Source organism: Aulonocara sp. 'chitande type north' Nkhata Bay, linkage group LG20, assembly GCF_057382095.1.
Source record: "Aulonocara sp. 'chitande type north' Nkhata Bay isolate Kocher_YH1m ecotype deep benthic linkage group LG20, A_spYH_male_GT1.1, whole genome shotgun sequence".
Lineage (NCBI taxonomy): Eukaryota > Metazoa > Chordata > Actinopteri > Cichliformes > Cichlidae > Aulonocara > Aulonocara sp. 'chitande type north' Nkhata Bay.
The window spans coordinates 9,727,695-9,747,528 of record NC_141363.1 but is presented as its reverse complement, the minus strand read 5'-3'; the positions used below and the strand labels follow the sequence as shown (position 1 = coordinate 9,747,528).

Sequence of the window (19,834 nt, the reverse complement as noted above, 5' to 3'; positions counted from 1 at the left end):
GAAGATTTACCACTGCTCTGAGTTACAGTATCTCTATCTGTGGCTAATGGCTCTCACCGTGGATCACCGGAGTCCCATAATGTCTGTCATTGACATCTATCAGATCTATCAGTCTATCTGATAGACTGATAGATCTGATAGATTTGTCGACTTTGTTGCAAAGATTTCCATTTCTGAAAGGTTATAAACCATCCTGATATTTTTAGCCAACCTCTACCACAAAATAAGGTCAGTTGATTGAAAGAACTTGAATAGCACAAGCCAAATATTTTGATCAATAACTGTTAAGTGATTACTGAATTCAGTCACAATAATGTGTTACATTCTGCTGAAGCAACGTGACGCCGCTTTTAGATCCGGTGATGGTATGCAGTACAGTGCAGCCAGATCTCAGTTGAAAAGAGGCATCAGAGAGGCCAAGGCAGCGTACAAGAGAAGGATCGAAGACCACTTCACCACCAACAACTCACGACAGGTATGGCAGGGAGTTCAGCACTTAACCAACTACAAACCTGGCAATACCACGTTGACTGAGGGTAACGCGGAGCTTGCAGAGGAGCTGAACCACTTCTTCGCACGCTTTGAGGTGAAGGGACCAGAGGCAGCAGCAGCAAAAACATCGGACAGCAGCAGCCCAAGCCTCATAGTGCAGGAATATGAGGTGAGGCGCACACTGAAGGCAGTGAACCCCAGGAAGGCCACCGGACCAGATGGGGTAACCGCAAAGGTCCTAAAAGAGTGTGCAGACCAGCTGGCTGGGGTCTTCACTAAGATCTTCAACACTTCACTGTCCCAGTCCTGCATCCCGCCGTGCCTAAAGTCAGCCACAATTGTCCCACTGCCAAAGCGTACTAACATTAGCAGCCTCAACGACTACCGACCAGTTGCTCTAACACCTGTTATAATGAAGTGCTTTGAGAAACTGGTCCGACGTCACATCATGTCCTGCTTGCCACCCACACTCGACCCGCTCCAGTTTGCATACAGAGCTAACAGATCAACTGAAGATGCCATTGCTACAACGCTCCACACCACCATCTCTCACCTGGAAGTGCAGGGCCGTTACGCCAGGCTGCTCTTTGTTGACTTTAGCTCTGCTTTCAATACGATACTCCTGGACAGACTAATAGATAAACTGCTGGAAATTGGACTTCCTTCCACCACCTGCCGCTGGATCAGAGACTTCCTCTCAGACCGTGTACAGAGAGTTAGAGTGGGGCCTCATCTTTCCTCAGCCCTCAGCCTCAACACCGGCTCTCCACAAGGCTGTGTACTGAGTCCCCTACTGTACACTCTGTACACACATGACTGTGTTAGTTCCCACCCAGACAACACAGTCATCAAGTTTGCAGATGATACCACTGTGGTGGGGCTCATCTCAGGGGGAGATGAGACTGCATACAGAGCTGAAGTTCAGAGGCTGTCAGATTGGTGTGCAGACAACAACCTGGACCTCAATACCACCAAAACAAAAGAACTGGTAGTTGACTTCAGAAGGAGGAAGTCCGAGCTGCAGCCTGTCAGCATCAACGGGGAGTGCGTGGAAAGGGTCTCCAGTTTCAAGTTTCTGGGTGTGCACATAGACACAGACCTCCAATGGAGCTCTAACACCTCTGCGGTCTTAAAGAAGGCCCAACAGCGTCTCCACTTTCTGAGAATCCTCAGAAAAATGGACCTGAAGAAGGAGCTGCTGACCGTCTTCTACCGCTGCTCCATTGAAAGTGTGCTGACATATTGCATCGGTGTGTGGTTCTCCAGCTGCACCACAGCACACCGAAAGGCACTCCAGAGGGTCATCAACATGGCCCAAAAAATCATTGGACATCCTCTTCCCTCCCTGAAGGACCTGTACAGCACTCGCTGTCTCAAGAGGGCACGCAGCATCCTACGGGACTGCACACACCCAGGACACCGGGTGTTTAAGCTGCTGCCGTCTGGCAGGAGGTTCAGGCTGCTGAGGTCCCGAACAAATAGACTCAAGGACAGCTTTTACAACAGGGCAATAGCCCTGATCAATGTAAATAGCTGACCTGACTGGATACCTCCCTGGACTTTTTAGGGGGAGGTAACAATGTTTAAAACGATAACAATAATATTTATATTTATAACAAGGTGCAATAATAATTAATGTGCAATAATAACAGTGTGCAATACACATACACTTATTCTTCTTTTTTATACTAAGTTAATATACTGTGTTGTGTTGTTTGTTACGTTGTGATGTGTCATATCGTGTCGTGTTGTGTTATATGTAGTGCCGACGTAGGACAGTTTTTCCAATTTCATTGTACTACTGTACTATGTATGACTGTGCAATGACAATAAAGAGTTATCTTATCTTATCTTATCTTATCTTATCTAATGCATCACCCCAGGTAACAACTAAAAACTTTTAAAAAATGGTTTCTGTCCCACCTCCTGCATTCCCACCTGCTGTGCTAGAATTAAAAAAAAGATTACAAAATAAATAAATAAATAAAGGAACACTACAGCAACTGATTAAAACAGACTCAAATTTCAGCCACGAGGAATGCCCTACACTCTGAAGTTAACTTCCCACAATCTGGTCATTAAACACACAGCAGCTGTCCAAATCGTTGATGCGTCAGATTTGCAGGCTAATGCTGACCTACAAGAGCGGCCCATATCTGGCTCTGGTGATGTGTGCTGACTGACAGCCGTGCCAAAGCTGGCATCCTGACAGCGCTGCTGTTGGGACTTGTCAGTTTTAGCGGGACACAGATTTGATCCAGACCCGACCTCTTTGACCTCCTGACAGGATTTTTGCTCAGAGCAGCAGTGCTGACACCGGCACACAATACGCACAAACTGCAGGCAGACACACACACGCACGCTTGGCATACTGGCAAATATTTCATCAGCTTGTGCAATGTGAGAGCTTCTGGGTACTGTACTCTACACCAACAACAGGATTATTGTAAGGTCCTGCAGGTTAGCGAGAGGTGATGAATATATTGTTTTTCAGCACATTCAGGCTACATTCCAATAACGTGAGATTTAAGCTCCAGTATTTAACAAGAAGCCTTAAGTTTCGTTTTAATGAATTCCATAAGAAACAGCATTTAATTTTAGTGACAACTGCAGCACAAAGAATATTCTTTCACGTGGTGATGTGGAGGACTTATCTATAGTACAGCCCAACAAGCCTGTTCACAGTGTTTCTCCCTCCTCTAACCGTCTTACATATTATAAACAGCTGAATAAGTTCTTAATACTGTCAAATAACTTCAGAGTAATACTGTATATGCATGGTTCATTTAAAGTAGATTAACCAGACGTGTCAAGCTGTCGTCTAGCCTGGGATAGTTTAACTCTCCACCCTGACATTTGCCAGTTGGAGAAGATAAACAATGTTCAGTAAGATAAAAGTGATTTTCAGCATATAATTTTGCTTGACAATCTTGTCTGGCTAGCGTAACTTTTTTAATAGTCGACACTTCAAAGTGTTCTTTGGGTCTGTGCTGTGACTGTGCAGGAAAGAATAGGAGAGGAGAGGAGGGAGGAGGCGGTGCACTGCCACTCCTCAGAGAGTTGTCTGGGAGTGCGGGTACAGTGGATGTTGTTAGACTTTGGGATCTAGCAGGAGGTTAACCCAACTAAACTGCAATCACAAGTAGAGATGGCACGATACCACTTTTTTATGTCCAATACCAATACCATAAATTTGGATATCGGCCGATGCCGATATAAATCCGATATAGTGTGTTTTTTTAATTAAAACTGTTTTTTTAATATCTTGCTGCATTTTGTATAAGTTCAAATTCCAGTTTAACAAAACAAGCAAACACTAAAGCTATTCTGTTATACCTGTATGCAAAAAATACACTGCACCCAAAATATTTCATAGTTCAGCAATACTGATCAATCTAATAAACTTAAACCTACTCCATCCTCCCTATTCTGGTATTTTAAAGAGTAAGCAACCTAAATTAATATGGTTGCAAACTCCCAGCAAAAAAATAATAATAAATAAGGAACCACCCCCCACCCTCCACCTCATGATGCTTAATCGACGTAATCAACTTTAATTTGATGCAGTGTGAAAAGAAAAATGCACAGAAATAAATTATTTTTCAAGAATACTTAAATAGATTCAACATTTTTCTTCAACAGAACTGCAGACTGCACACATGGTACTTTCCCAAAGGAAAAAGTACTAGCTTACTAGGGTATATTAGACTTAATAGTTACTATATACAGTAATGGACTTCTATACTTCTTACATCAGATTAAAACTTTGGGTGTAAGATTCAGATAATTCATTATTAAAAACTAGACATTTTAAATGAGAATAAGAAAAGTATGTCTTTGTGCCCCCTTTTCCCTGTTCATGCCCTATCAGCCCCCCTGGCTAAACTTTGCTAGATCCGCCCCTGCACAGTTACCAGCCATCAGCTGTACAAAGTAATATTAAATAAATTCTAACAACAGATTATCAATCTTAAACGTGCTGCTGTTGGTCAGCCGCTGGTTTCCTCTTTCTGGCGCGAAGTGGGAGATAAACAAACAAGAGAGACGGACTGACAGAAAAGCCGATCAGCTGATCATTGATCAGTTTCACGATTGAAGTAGCAGCAGGAGAGGGAGGGAGAGAGAAGAGGCAGTCGCTCCATATATCGGTTGGCAAGCTTAACGCTGGAATGCTTCACAAACATTTAGAGATTACACACTTGCTTTACTTCTCTCTGGGATAACTTTGGGATGAAATGCCAGTTTGGTAGCGAGGCACCAAATGCTGAACCAGACAACAGATCTCACACGCCACCGCTGCTCTATCACGTGACGCACACTGCTCCGACGCGCTACAGTTATGAGCCGAGTTACGCCATGTCGCAAGTTATGTGAGCTGCTTTTTTGATATTTAATGGATCGGATTACATTTTTTATTTCTCTCCGATATCCGATCCAGTAATTTAGGTCAGTATCGGACCGATACCGATACTTAATATCGGATCGGTACATCTCTAATCACAAGCTTTATAATATATGTCGCGTTTAAGGCACTTTCATCTTTCTCAGCTCACCTGAATCAAATGATCAGTTTATATAGCCAAATATGGGAAAAAGTGTAGATCTCAGTTCTAAAGCTTGCGTTACGGCAGAGAAACATTTACATTAAAGTGCAAAGTGAAGAGCAGATGCACTCTGCACTTTAAATTCAGCCTGAAGAAAAACAAATCAGGGACTGAGAGGCAAAAGACTTCAGATATATAATATAAAAATGGTTTAAAGCATAAGTAACACATTCTGTACCTTGATAGTTTTGGCAGCAATAATATTGGACAGATTCTTCTTGGCCACCTGGGAACCTCTGGCTGTAGCCTTCAGGCTTGGTCCCTGTGAGGATTTGATAAGAAGCCCACATTTGTTATCAAAAATGAACATCTACCCCAAAAAAAACATAGCAAAAGAGCACAAAGAAAAATTGCATTTGCACATCCAGTAAGAAAACTGTATACAATCACGATAAGCAGAATATAACCAAAGGGTTTAAAAACTACCTTCATCTAGAAGAAGATAAGAGCGCAGCCAATCTAAATGACATTTATTTTGAACTGTACTTCTGGCATCAAATTAACTACAAAGACTGGGTTGGCTTTATGTGTGTAAAACGTGCCCTTGAAATAGGTCGGCTTTGGTTACAGAAACCTTGAGGTGTACTGACATTTATACGACTGTTACATAAACTTTCATCATGCTCCACCTCTTACTCCCATTTTTTTTAAATGACATGAGATCAGTATATGAAAGAAGATTTTTTTATAGGTTCACACAAGTTACTTTGATCGTTCATTTGTAGTGATAAAAATGTGGTGACTGCTTCTTACTGTAAGACAAATCTAAACATTTAAAGGACTCAAGAAAAACAACTGATTAAAAAAAATATATCTAATTTTGTCTAACATCCTGCAGCCAGAAATAGTTACCAATCCAAGAATGTGGTTTTTCCTTACAGAGCAAGTTCACACTTTATAAAACATGCTGTGAGAGTGCACCTTTATTCTGCACCATACCTGAAGGGCCATGGTGTGGTCGCAGAGGAAGCTTTGGTATTTCAGGGGCACGTGGAGGCTCTCTTTGGGCCGGAGGTAAACCCTAGGACCTGGAGCACCCTGCTCCGAGTGGAACATGTTTTCCTCCAGCGGGGTAGGAGTTCTGGTTAGCGCTTTGAAGTAACGCCACTCCTCAGTGTTTGTGATGACACTGGATGAAAAGATTAAAGGCCACAATTGAAATGAAAGGAGGCTCTTACATATTTTTAAAGAGATCCATCAGGGGATCAAAGCTGGACTTGTTACGTGGACAAGATCCCTCATTGCAGAATACTACAGCGTTTATTACAAGCTATGACGAGATTGTGCCGAGAGGAATATAGAAGAATAAACCCTATGCTGAAGATTCAACTAAAATCAGGTGCAAAAAATTAATGTAGAGAAGAAGAAGCATTAAGTTGTCATTTGATTGTATATTTAGAGTCAACCGCCATCACTTTTTAAACTATTGTAATTATTGTATTTTTTAATTATTGAAGTAAATGTCTCATCTAGATAAAGCCGTCTTTTTCAAGAGTGGCCAGACCAAGCGATTGGAGAGCATTGTAACAACCACCCACAAATCCCACAGCACACAAGTGAAGCAATATCCAGTTCATAGAGATAGGAAGATCGAGGTCACAACAGTGACAGACCAAGAATACAAATATTTCAATCCTTAAAAAAACTGACTTCAAGCCCCCAATAATACTCCACTCTGACAATTTTATGTCCTTCTGTAGATTATTCTAGGTGACAGGGGAAATATATTTATAGTGGAACTAATGTGCTCATTTCCAGCTCCATAATTTTAGTCTTGGATTGAACAAGAATAGCTTTGCATGATTCATAGTTTCCCCCAGAAAAGCTAAATTTATCTAAAACCAGGCCCTGGGGCAGTCCTTCATTTTAACGACAATTTAGCTTTACCATTAAGATCACACTCCCTTTAAGCCAGATTTGTTCTGATTGGCTGCCCCTTGCAAACAGAAGGTCCAAACAGCACGCGGTTGGTTCAAGAGCTGTGTGCCTGAGATGACCATATTAGGCATATCTGCTCTCAGTGACGTATTACAGAGATAGAAATAATAATAAAAAAAAAATTCCTTAAACAGAGTGCTTAGATAAGTACGAAAACTTTGGGGAACAGAGCGTGCATGCATATATGCTAGCATAATGATCTGAGACTCGTTTCAAGGCAAAAGTAAAAAAGAGAGAGAAGAACCAAAGATCCTTTACATACTGACCGCACCGTTAAGACACCTATTTGCATATAAATCCCACAGAGCACTAAACGTTCACCCCCCTTCACTTTCTGAGCTAAACAGAAAAAATAATACTGACCTCTCACACTTACAACCTGAATCTCGCAATGTAAATTTCACTGCAGTGCAAGTGACCAAAATTTCACGGCCAAGAGTTACACCGCTTGCACACAATTCGTTGCTTTTAATTATCAACAGTAGACAGGGGGGAAGGTGTACAGGGGTCAGTGAAAGTCTCCCTTCTACTCCTCAACAAATGGATTTCCAGGGAGAAAAGTCAGGCGCAGATAACACATTCCAACCAAGGGAGGTCTGCCTCTATGCTTTCCTCTTCCCTTGAATGCAAAAATTTCACACACAAATGCATAAAGAGGAGTGCTGGTTTAAACTTCAAAGGTTTCAAGCCACAGGCATGGAGAGGGAAATGTCTCTCAATAGGAGAGTGAGTTTATGAATTTTTCAGGGCCCCACCTCGCTAACATTAAGGAGAGATGCAACAGGCTATTCTATGAAAATTATTTGGCTATTCCCACCTGTGCACTTGAAATAAAGGATTTTGCCTCCGGCTCATCCCAGCAGTGTTTGTCCACCTGAGCCTCAAACAAAGACCACAGGCTGATAACGCCTTTAAAAAAAATTGAAAAATGGAATGAGGTAATGAGGAAAAACAGGTTGAGAGTAAAAAGGGAGAAGGAATAAAACGAAGACGATAATTAAAAGGACAGCAGGAGAGAAGGGTCGAGAAAGCAGAGAGGAACATGGATAATGACAGCGTGAAAAGTAATGAGATAGAAAGCAGTTGGATGAAGCAGAATTCTTTCTGTCTCTGTTAGCCACCAGTCTTGGCTCACGCTGGGCTCTGTGAGGCCAAGTGTGAAAAGTAGCCATGAAAATGGATGGCAACAGGTAGCAAACCTTTCCTCCATGTCAAGAGGAGCCTCTGGGCTTGAAACCACTGCAAACATCAAAGCCACAGCTAGCCTAGCCTGCCACTAAGTACTCTCCTTTCAAAGTCTGACGCTCAAATTTCAGTGAAAGGTTAAACTTGTTTTTTTCTTGTTTGCTCCTGCAGAACAAAGAGCTGACCCGGGGACCGGTTTACATTTTCAAGAAAGCTCCTTGTCAATTATTTGGCCACAATATAAACAAGGAAGTAGGTGCAGAGTAACTCCAGTGCAATGGACAAACTGCAATTCATAGAGTGCGGGAAAACACGGTCATTCAGGCCAGTGTTGTTGTTTTTGTACACCTTCCGTCCCTTTAAAGACACTAAAGAGGACTACTGTGAGTAATACTTAACCTCATAGTTAAGGAAAACTGTATTGGCTGTTATATACATTAAACAGTATATGGGTAAAAGATGAGGGCACCAATTCTTTGTAATTTGTCATCAAACTATATTTCATCCATGAAGCTTTCCTGTAGCATTTAAAGTTTGTGATTACTTCCAGCATCTGGTTCACCTTATATTAATGTGTCTTGTTTTTTATGTCCTAATTCCTGTGTATAGAAAGTGTATACAGTGTATACATTTGTGTTAGCCTATGACAGGCTGTTATTTGTACTGAAGACAAATCATACTAACACAATGAATGCAGCAATACTAACTATATAGATTACTTTCTAAGAACCGTCATCCTAAAAGAGCAGCTTGTGGGAAAGGTGTTTTTTTTGTGTGTGAACAAAGAGTTTAAGATCTGTCAAAGAAAACAAATTTATCAATCAGATTTCCGTTTCCAAATAACATTAAGGACAGAACTTGCAACAAAACTATGTGACAGTCCAGTATTTCCTGCAACATGTTAAAGAACACAAAAGACTGAAATGAACCCAGTTAATATTGATTTTATATAAATTTCCCTCTTGTGTCTGTGGAAACAGCATTCACATGTACATTACAATAATCCATATCACAGCGCTGCTTATCTATGATTAAATACCAGTTTTATAAAATGAAAATGTGTCATTAGCAGTGCCTTGCATAGTGCACTATGCATTTGTTTCATAAAAAGGGGCTGCAGGAAAAGCGCATCCAATGCTGGCGCTTGCTCGTTAATTTACACATTTCAGGGCTCTTGGTAGAGGTGACAGACGGTTTGGTGTAAAGTGTCACACCGTCTCATCAAGAAATGAAAAAACTAACAGAGTGCTAAGCCAGCAAGAGGACAGATGCAGGGATTGATGACTCTCAATTAGACCTGCTAGGCCCGGTGGCCGGGCTAATGCCATAATGAGTCATCCAGAGCGCACTGCAGCATTTGTTGATCAATGTGATATATCCTAATCCAAGCTCAGGCATGAGCAGAATCACTAACAAAAGACTCAAAGAGAGGGGATTAACTATGATGCTAACTGAAGGAAACAAACACCAGAATGGGTGATTCAGGAAACATCAGCCATAATGGCTGCTATGGGCAGATTAAAGAGGGTATTTAGCATCTCTCGAACATAATGTGTGCCTCTGTGTCAAGTGATTGTGCTGTGGAAGGAATAAAAATATTCTTTTTTCATGGCCAGACATGAAATTACGCAACATTGTTTGTTACACCCAGAAATATGGTGGTGTTCTGTGGTCTAGACATACACTAAAGTCAAAGCCAGTCCCCTTAATTAGAGATTGACTGAGATAGGATTTTTAAGACCAAATGAAGGTGTCATTCTAAACAGCATCATGGCAATGTAAAAATGCCACTGATGCAACAATTAGTAGTAAAATTCCTGTCCTTTTAACTTTAAACTTTCTTGATATTCCTCAGTCAGCTGTAACCATAACTGCAGGGCAAAGTGGAAGCATTCGAGACTAAAAACAGGACTCCTGTAATAGTAAAGTGCTGATCGTTGTTAAGATCTTATCTTATGTTAATGATTTCACAGCTATATTTAGAAATGATCTCAACATCTACCAAACATTTACCATAGAAACCAGTGGTGTGAATGATGTCACTGTTATCTTACTGTAACAAAGCAGATGATCGTCATGATTCTCTCATCCCCCATCCTCCAAGAATTACAAGTTACAGGTTATCCACTGCAGTATATATAACTATGTCAGTGCATCATAATACTGTAGATCTGTTGAAGTGACTGCACGTACTGTAGGTCAGACTTGTGCTGTGCTGAATGTAACTCAGGAGAACCTGTTGAGATTTGGGTGATTAGGGTGTGTAATTAGACATGAAGTCAACACATTCAAATACTGTCAGAGTTTTGGAAAGGAGAGGTTGAAAGGTGCTTACGTACATGAAAAACTGTGAAATGTTAAAACATAATGTAATGCACTACACTGAAAACTTTAGATTTTTAACTTTTTTGATAAAACAACTGAAATGTGGTCAGAAAAATGGGTTCTTTTTTCTCCGGCAGAACACAGACACTGGCAGAGATCATCATTATGTATAATTAGCAAATGTAGTAATGTGGAGACCTGGTCGATGTTAAGTTATGTAAAACAGAGCACCTGCGTGAGATTCACACAATAGGGTTGAAATTGCAAAAAGCAGAAAGGAGGGGTGGCAACAAGTGCCCAGCAAATTAAACACATAAGCATCTCAATAATGAAATTAATTATCTTTAATACATTTTAGGACAGTGCAGCAAACACTGTTAATATAATTATAATAACTTCCTCAGACTAAAGTGCCTGCAGTACCTCTGAAAGTAAAGAGTCAAGCCAAAAAGTCTTTATAATCATGCAATGCTCATCTTATTATCATTGCAATAATCACATCCCATGTCTTGTGCAAAAGACTGCCCATTATTTAATCTTGCTTATAATGAATAATCCAGCTAACCTTACTGATATATTACTGTGGCCAACAATGCAGCAACTGCTCCAAACTTCACCCCAAACCGGAAGCAACTGGATCAGGCTAACATGATAATGCATGTACAGAGAATGCCCACTGATGTAAAAAACCCAATTTCAAGTCCTAAAAATGTAATAGATGAAAACCCGCACACCAGCACACACCTACACGTACATGCATCATTTCAAATCAGTGAGCAATATGTGACTCAGACCTGCAAAAAATACACAGTCACACAATCAAACCTCTTCATGAATTTATCACATAATCTTCCCATTGTTGACGTATCACCCTTTTAGAAGCATATTTACACATATAACTGTGTATATACCTAATTAACAACAGCTTTTGGATGATGAGATTCTTAATCATTCTTAAAACATTTCGAGTTGCATCACAATTTGGTTGCTTTAAATTTCTTCACAGGAAACAATTTTCAGATTTAGGTTCACGTATTGTTTAGGAGGTTTTTCTCCCCCAACTACATAAGAAATAAATGTCTTAAAATGCTTCATAAGCAACACGAGCTTTTATGAAACATATAAAGAGGGTAAGCATGCAATCATGTTTTGTTCCGTACATTAACAGATGATCTTGATAAAGATAGTCAAATCAGAAACATGGCAGCCAGCAGCTGTCATAGTTTTTCTTTTCTGCCTTTATTTCTTTCATGTAGTCATTCATTCAGTCTGGTTTTCATCTTCTTACAAAACCATCTTCTCCCTCTTCAGACTCGCCACTCTCACCTGCCCTGCTTTCCTGCCTGCATCACCTGATCTTCCCTGGCCTCTGATCACCAGGAGCCACTTCACTAATCAACCCTGCAGGATATATACCCTAAGCTCGCAACTGCTACTCTGCCAGATTGCTTCTGTGCTCTTTGCCGTTGCTTTCCAGAAAACTTTTTTGCACCTCATGCCTTACCTGCTTTTAGGACCTTGTTTTTTTTTAAGTAAAGCTTGCTTTTTCCCCCCACTTTTACATCCTGCTCTGGTTTCATTGTAACTAAACTATCTTTGGCAGTATCTACTGCAAAAAAATCATAACACTTATGAAATTTGCTCTCACCTCAAAATGATCAAGTGGTATTTTGGCACATTACAAGCACTGTAAGGTATCCGAAACCATGCAAGATTTGATTAATGTTTGCAAAATCTAAAGTCCTCATTTTGTCTGATGTGTTAGAAGCAAGAAAAATGGACGAGCATAAGAATTTGAGTTTGAAGAGCAAAGGCTGGCCTGTGTGGTCCGATCCAGCAGACGAGCTATATGCTCAAATTGCCAAAAAAGTTAATGTTGGCTGTCAGAAAGATGCCAGAATTTACAGTGAATCACGGTTTATTCCCACCCACCTCACCACTCTAAACTGTGTTCTAAATAACCCTAATCACTCAGGCCACTAACACAGAGACTCTACACTCAGACATGTCCTGTTGCATTGCTTCCAAGCACTTTGTTCTCCAATGTGTGCCTTTCTCTTGTTTTGTATATATTCTTCTTAGCTGTACATATTTCTTTTGTTTGCTACTTATTCCTGCTGTCTTACTATTTATATTTTACTTTTGCACGGAGCATGGGGCACCTATTTCGTTGTTGAAGTACACGACAATAAAGGTCTGTTCCATTCTATTCTATGTTGCGTATTGGGTTGCATAGCTGCAGACCAGTCCGGGTGCCCATGCTGATGCCAGTCCAACAGCACAAGCACCAACAATGGGCACATGACCATCAAAACTGGACCACAGAGCAATGAAAGAAGGTGGTCTGGTCTGACGAATCATGTTTTCTTTTGCGTCATGTGGATGGCCAAGTTTGTGCAGTATGGGAATAAGGCAAGCCATCGGACGCAGTGTGATACTTTGGGCAGTGTTCTGCTGGCAAACCTTGGGTCTTGCCGTCCATGTGGATGTTACTTTGACACACACCACCTACCTAAGCATTACCAGAGAGCATGGACACCCTTTCATGGAAACAGTATTCTCTTATGTCCGTGGCATCTTTCAGCAGGATAATGTTCCCTGCCACAAAGTAAAAGAATGGTTTGAGAAGCAAAATGAGATTGAGGTGTTGACTTAGTCTCCAAATTCACAGGATCTCAATCCAGTCGAGCATCTGTGGGACGTGCTGGATAAAACAAGTCTGATCCATGGAGTTCCCACCTCTCAACTAAAAGGATCTATTGCTAACATCTTGGTGCCAGATACCACAGGACACCTTCAGGTGCCAGTGGAGATGCATCGACAGATGAAGGCTGTTTTGGCACAGTAGAAGGACCAATGCAATATTGAGCAGGTGGTCATAATTTTATGCCGGATAGGTATCATTTGTAGACACAGATTAAAGCCTGTGTTTGAGGAAAAAAAGTTTCAATTCAAAAAAAGCAAAAAGCATATTTTTTATCAAACTGTCCCGGTTTTGTGCATGCTTGTTCATGGTGCATTATGCATGGTTTTACTGCAACACTTAAATAACTCAAGTCATCATTAATGCCATGAGTGTCAGCTGTAATTTTCATACCATGGCAAGTAAAAATGTGTGCTGAAAAAAAGACATTAAAAATAATAATTTGAACCACACTGATAGTTGAAAAATATTACCAAGACAAAGACAATCACAAGTCTATGAAAAGAGTGTAGGGATGGCATTTGCAATTAATTACGCCCTAATGATGATAATATGAAGGAATAAGGATTCAGCACACCACTTGTTACCTTTTATACACAACAGACTTGAAGCCATCAATTAAGATTTTTAAAAAGGGTGTAGAAGGCCATCTTCTTTCTTCCTCTTTGTTAATGATGGCTCATATCTCAAATTTTTCTGCCCTCACCACGTGGTAATAACGGCAGTATCTGATACTAATGCTGATGACGTAAATGTTTAAGGGATAGGTGGATAGCCTAAATGTGTGTACCCTTTTGGATGGGATGTGTTTCACAGTGAGGAGTGTCAAGTGTGAACACAAAGCATCATTTCCTAAAGCAGCATGAAAATAGGTTCCAAAAACATCATCTCTAGAGCTTTACTGTCACCTACGGAAACACATTCAGAAAGTGTGAACACAGTTTCACGGTGGAGCAAGGCTAGTTATAGTTTGATAATCGAAAACACATACAGTATAGAAAACACATGTTCACAGTTGGTGTGCTAGAACAGGGGCAAACCTATAAACTTGTAAAATCCATTTAATTTTAAAGATTGAAACACGAGCTTTTTGGTCTATGAGAGTGGGAAATATAATTATGGCAGCACATAAAGGGTTAAAAATAGGACATTAGTCTGACACCACCTCACAGACAGCTCACAGTTTACAGGATCTCACCTTAGCTCAGGGTCATCGCTGTGAATGGTGACCGTCTGTGGCACATTAAATGGATTCTTAAGGACAAACTCCATGTACTCTGCAGAGCCCAGGCTAGCATAAAGCAGGTGCTGGGTGGTGATGGCCTGGCTCAGCATGTTGGCGATGCTCTCTGCTTTGCTCTTGGCTTCACTGGGATTGGCCAGCTGGGCTTTTTTAGACTGAGCCTGTTACCAAAGAAAAATAGCAAAAGGCTAAAAAACAATTCAGCACTCGGCTGCAAACTACCATAATTATTACCAACGCAGTTGACAGAGAGGGACTTCATTTTTGATCTACCTTGCGTGCTGAAGTTTGCATGCACATCATTTTTGTTAAAAAGAAATATCCTAACCAACATAAGGTGTACTCACTCACTTTACCTAAACTTTTGCACAGTTTAAAGTCTCCCAACTCTTTACACTGACTTTTGCATTTTCCCAGATCACAGCAGTCATTTTGAGTCCAATGTTACCATAACTGATGACATTTAAAAAATGATCCCAAGGTTGCAGTAAAACAGAGTTTTTAAACATGACATTTCTGATAAGAAAGAAAAGAACGCTCGACTGAATAGCCTATGATTACATGTCATAGATGTGTACAAGCTTTAAAGAATGCTTTCAGAGCAGGCAAACATTCCTTTGGAGCCAATGACCTTTTCAAAATCAGTTTATATTTTCTTAAGCGAAATGAGATAGATCCAGACTTTTATCAGTGCTATAACACTGAGAACGGATCATTGTAATTGATGTTTATTCTCTTTTTTTTTTTTTTTTTTTTTTTTTTTTTTCTTAAATGACATCAGAAACAGCAGTATGCGTTTATTGATGTTTATTCTCAAACATTAAACTGGTAAAAAAAAAAAAAAAAATTCCAAAGCTGATGGAAAAGATGTTTTTTTCATCCCTGACAAATATGCCATTATAAATTTAATGTAAAAACTTTTATAAAGCTCATAATGCCCGTTAGTAAATTGGTCCAAAAAAATAAATTAAAGACCTGAACTTCAGCTTGCCAAAACACAATATTGAAATTTTCCACGGGTTTAGTCCTCTAAAATGATCCCCAGCATCAACCTGGTCAAATGACGGTTGAGCCCAGAAAGAAAGTTAAATCCAAATTGAATTTGAAGAAAGAACTCAAAAAATATGGTTCCAGTGACGCGAACAAGATTGAGTTATATTCCAAATTGTAATAGCTGTTACAAAGCTGTGAAACAAGCAGATCACAAGGTCTTACCACAAGAAGAAAAAGCCTGCACCCATGGGTGAAAAAAATGCAAGTTGTCACAAACAGTTAGTTAAAGTCAAGTTCTTCTAACAAAGACATCATGATGTTAAATGTCTTCATTATGGACCTAGGATGTTAAAGCTGCATTAAAGATGACTTAACAGTTCCAACCATCCCTTAAGACTATGCTCATGACAAGTGTCATATCAGTCTTATGTATGTGTTACAACCTATCCTGACAGCGTGCCCTTTAACCTCCTGTGCTTTTGTGACTGTGAGGAGAACTCTGAGACATGTTTCGGAGCAAGAAAGCAGGCTGTTGTTGTGCCTCTGTTGTCTTTCTCAGATATCAGTGAAGAAGACTCAGAGGGACAGATTATTGCAGCTCAGCTTTAGATAGGAGCTATTTTTGGCTCACTGTGGACTTAAAGTGCAATGTTTGACCTCACCGCAACCTTTGCCGTTTTAGCATCTTCGCTGGTCTCCCGCTCGCGCACTGCAGCCATGCACTTCAGCTTTCGGTCACTGTCATCAGGTTTGTTTAGGCTGTTCTCCTTGGGCACGACACCGTCAGCTCTGATCCCGCGTCGGAACAATGGCACCCGATCCTCATTTATCGGCAGTCTGTCTGCTTGTGCAGTGTTCCTCGCTGTGAAGTAGAAACAAGCTGCAATCATGAATATATTTACTGAACAGAGTGGAGTCTAATCTCTTAGCCATTTTGACCATATGTTCTAAAACCCCTCCAAATGTCCACAAGAGAGAAGCGCTGACAAATTAAAGTATTGTTGGAACACAAGAAAGAACAGCTTGTTTACAGAAAACAGTCCAGTCAAACAACTGGCACCGCTACAACTGGGCCAAAGCCCTGCTGCTGGGAAAACAAACTCACTCTCTCCTCCTAAATTATCTTTCACCTCCACGGTCATGTGTACTCTTCAAGGACTAAAACACCTAATTAAAATATCAAATTCATCTACCAGTCACCAAATAATCCATCCTCATTTGGACTGGATCATGCAAATTACCCGACTGTTTACACGAGAATTTGCCTAATCCTGCACTTTGAATAACACTCAGACATTAACAAACTTTAAGTGAGAGCTGCTTAAACCATATTTTTGTTATCTAGAACAGCTTTACTCTTCCAACATTCGGTTTGGAGCCAAGTGATGGAGCTCGCATCGCAGCAATGGGAAGATAAACCCAGACTGACTGAAATTGGCCACAAATCTTAAACAGAAATGGGCTGTTTTCAGTGCGGAGAAAAAAAGCAAGTAGTACATCAGGAAGTGAGGGTGAGAAATGGGGAGACCGAGGGGGGAAAAAGAGAGAATGACAGAAAGAAGACATGAGGTTTATGTAAAGTAGTTTATTTAAGCTCTTCAAGAATATTACCTATGGTAATTGGAATGCATCAGACATTAGACTTGGATTAATTCCTTAAGCATTCATCAGATGGTTTTCAGGATCCTCTGAAAACTATTCTTCTGCTTTATTTTGTACTCCTTGTAATGCTTCGGGTTTTGCATTGCATTTGTTGTTAGATATACATCACCTCACTGGTCATAGTGCCTCTGAAATTACTTGTATTTGCTGTGTCACTTTGATAAATAACAGCCTGATGGGATATCTGACACCCTTTCTGTTTTCTACTCCCACTATCACTGTTCTTCTCTGAACCAGTGTCGTTATCAAAGAGGCACTGGCCTGACAGTCACCTAACCTGATAGTGTCCAGCTATACTGGTTCCTTCACAGCCACGGGCAGGCAGAAGTGGGACAGGGATGGTGAGATACACACACACACACACACACACACACACACACACACACACACACACACACACACACACACACACACACACACACACACACACACACACAGCACAGTGCAGCTGCTCTGTTCACAGGTGCTTACTGTTAACTGGCTGACTGGACTCCAGTGAAAGCAATTATTGCGCTGAAAGTGTTTAAATGGCACAAGAAGGTGGAGAAGAGGAAAGAGTTCAATTTAGGAGAGACAAGAGGAGTCGGAGAGGTTGCGGTAGTTAGAGAGGTGCGATAAAGGTAAGACTGTGAGCAAGCAGTGAACAGACTGTGTTTGCACAGTAACAAGAGCTGTGAATACATGATTGCAACAGTTTGTGGAATACAGGCGAACCTGTTCATGAATTAATTATGAAACATATTTTATATACACAAAATGTTTGCTGCTACCTCCAAACGCATTAGAGTGTCTTTGTGTATCAGTATGTGGTGTGCACGAAGCATGTGATGTGATGTGATGAAATTCTTTATACTATTCTAAGCAACTGGCTGATTTGCAGCTTGCTTTTAATCTGTTTTTTATCCGTGTGTGTGTGCGCGCGTGTGTGTGTGCCAGTCATTCACATTTGAGGACAAATTTAGGAATCACATACCAGTTGACTCGTGATGGTTTGTGTAATTGAGGAAAAAATTGGTTTCCCCAGTGTGTTTCTGCCTTTACTTGGAGTGTGCATACACACACACACACACACACACATAAAACACAAACAGGACTGTGGCTAGCCACCAGAGACGCTTCTGTAAGCTCAATTAGTTTGAAAATTGAGTGGTTCTGTGGTGCAGCCAAGAGAGAATGTGAAATAGATCTGGTTGAGCTGATCAAGGCACAAACATGGTCACTGCCAAAATAAAAGACACTAATTACTCTGTGGCATAAAATACTCAGTAACCTACATGTGCTTAGACATCCACAGAACTCTAAACAGAGAAAAACAGGAAGAAAAAAACAAACAAAAGCAAAATGCAGTGTGTTGTGGAATAAAATGCTTGCCATTGAGCTGGAGGATGTTCCTGCTGGACAGACTTCCTCCACTGAAACCGCTGGTGACTTCACAAGGCGTGATGATATGCAAGAGAGACTGCATCACGTCTGCTGGCCTCTTTCTGCCAGAGTCTGCAGGGCACCCTTTAGGACAAACAGCAGCTTTTAGTTCTATATACTGACATACGAAACACCTTTGAAAGAACTTTGATTCAGTAACTCTAACTAGCAACCCAGTTATTAACTAAAAAAGGAGGGCTGTACAGTCATTGTGAGACCAGCTCCATCTGTGCTGACCTTCACCTTCACTATTATCTCTTACATTTTTAACACTTGCTTTATCTACTGTCATGGCATTCAAATGGCATTGTGTACATACACTGTTTTTCAATTTATTATGCAACAGTGAAACAACTATACATAACAACTGTTTCAATGAAAGTTTTACGTTTAAAAAAAACATATTTCAACTGATATCTCAGTTCTTATGTAACATAGGAACCCAGAAATACCTTTTTGAACACCTGAAACATAGAGTATATAGTGCAATGTCTTGCAAGAGGCATGAAAGTATAACATCAATATTTTGCAAAAGCTGACAAGAAATTATCAACCTTTAAAAATCTCCAGATGAATTTGGCAACACTGGTGAGATTAAGGCTTATTGAATAAAGCTCAAATAAATCAGAATTATAGGAATTAAAGGAGTACAGAACAAGTCACTATTTAGCAGCAAACGGTTGTATGAGACTGCTGTAGTGTCTCTGGATTGCTGAGAACCTCTCAAGGCAGGATCCTCCACAGTCTGTGCAGAAAGCTGCAGTTATGTCATCCTTAGCCAAAGCTCATAAAGGGAGATTTTTGCTCAAAAGTCATCTGGCTCTGAAATACAGAAAGATTGCATGATACTTTCCAAGAGATGGAGCTCTGAATATTTTGAGATACGCTACTCTGTCCAGTCAAATGATGTAGATGTTTTTGGAGTGGCCGAGTCGATCCCAGATCCCAGTCACAGACAATGATGTTAAAATGCCCAAGTTTATAAAGAAAAAACTGTTTGTGTTAACTCTTAATTACCTCTTCAAAACTACTGTAAGGGTGGTGTTTAATTAAGGTATTAAAGCTAAAGTTGTGCCTTATTGGTGGTATGGTCTGTTTGAATGACAGGTGGATGCTGACACAGGCCATTAGCTGCCTGCTAGCTGTCACCTCCACTAATTTGACACATTGAACTGAACCCCCTGATAACATATGTGGTGTTACTTAGCACTAATCAGCAGGTATCTGTGTCTGTGCAACATACCCATACTGTCCATCTTTTACAAA

The 19,834-nt window shown here is 40.5% G+C and overlaps 1 protein-coding gene across 2 annotated transcripts in view; it reads right to left on the bottom strand.

Annotated features, from left to right (window-relative positions):
- nphp4 (nephronophthisis 4) overlaps positions 1–19,834 on the bottom strand; it is a 173,969-nt gene that overhangs the window by 17,744 nt on the left and 136,391 nt on the right. For both annotated transcript variants that reach the window (XM_086276157.1, XM_086276158.1), the window contains 5 exons: positions 18,518–18,652; positions 16,147–16,346; positions 14,447–14,652; positions 6,036–6,225; positions 5,275–5,358 (listed from right to left, as the gene is read on the bottom strand). In XM_086276157.1, coding sequence (XP_086132283.1) covers positions 5,275–5,358; positions 6,036–6,225; positions 14,447–14,652; positions 16,147–16,346; positions 18,518–18,652 — 815 coding nt within the window. The remainder of the gene's footprint in view (positions 1–5,274; positions 5,359–6,035; positions 6,226–14,446; positions 14,653–16,146; positions 16,347–18,517; positions 18,653–19,834) is intronic.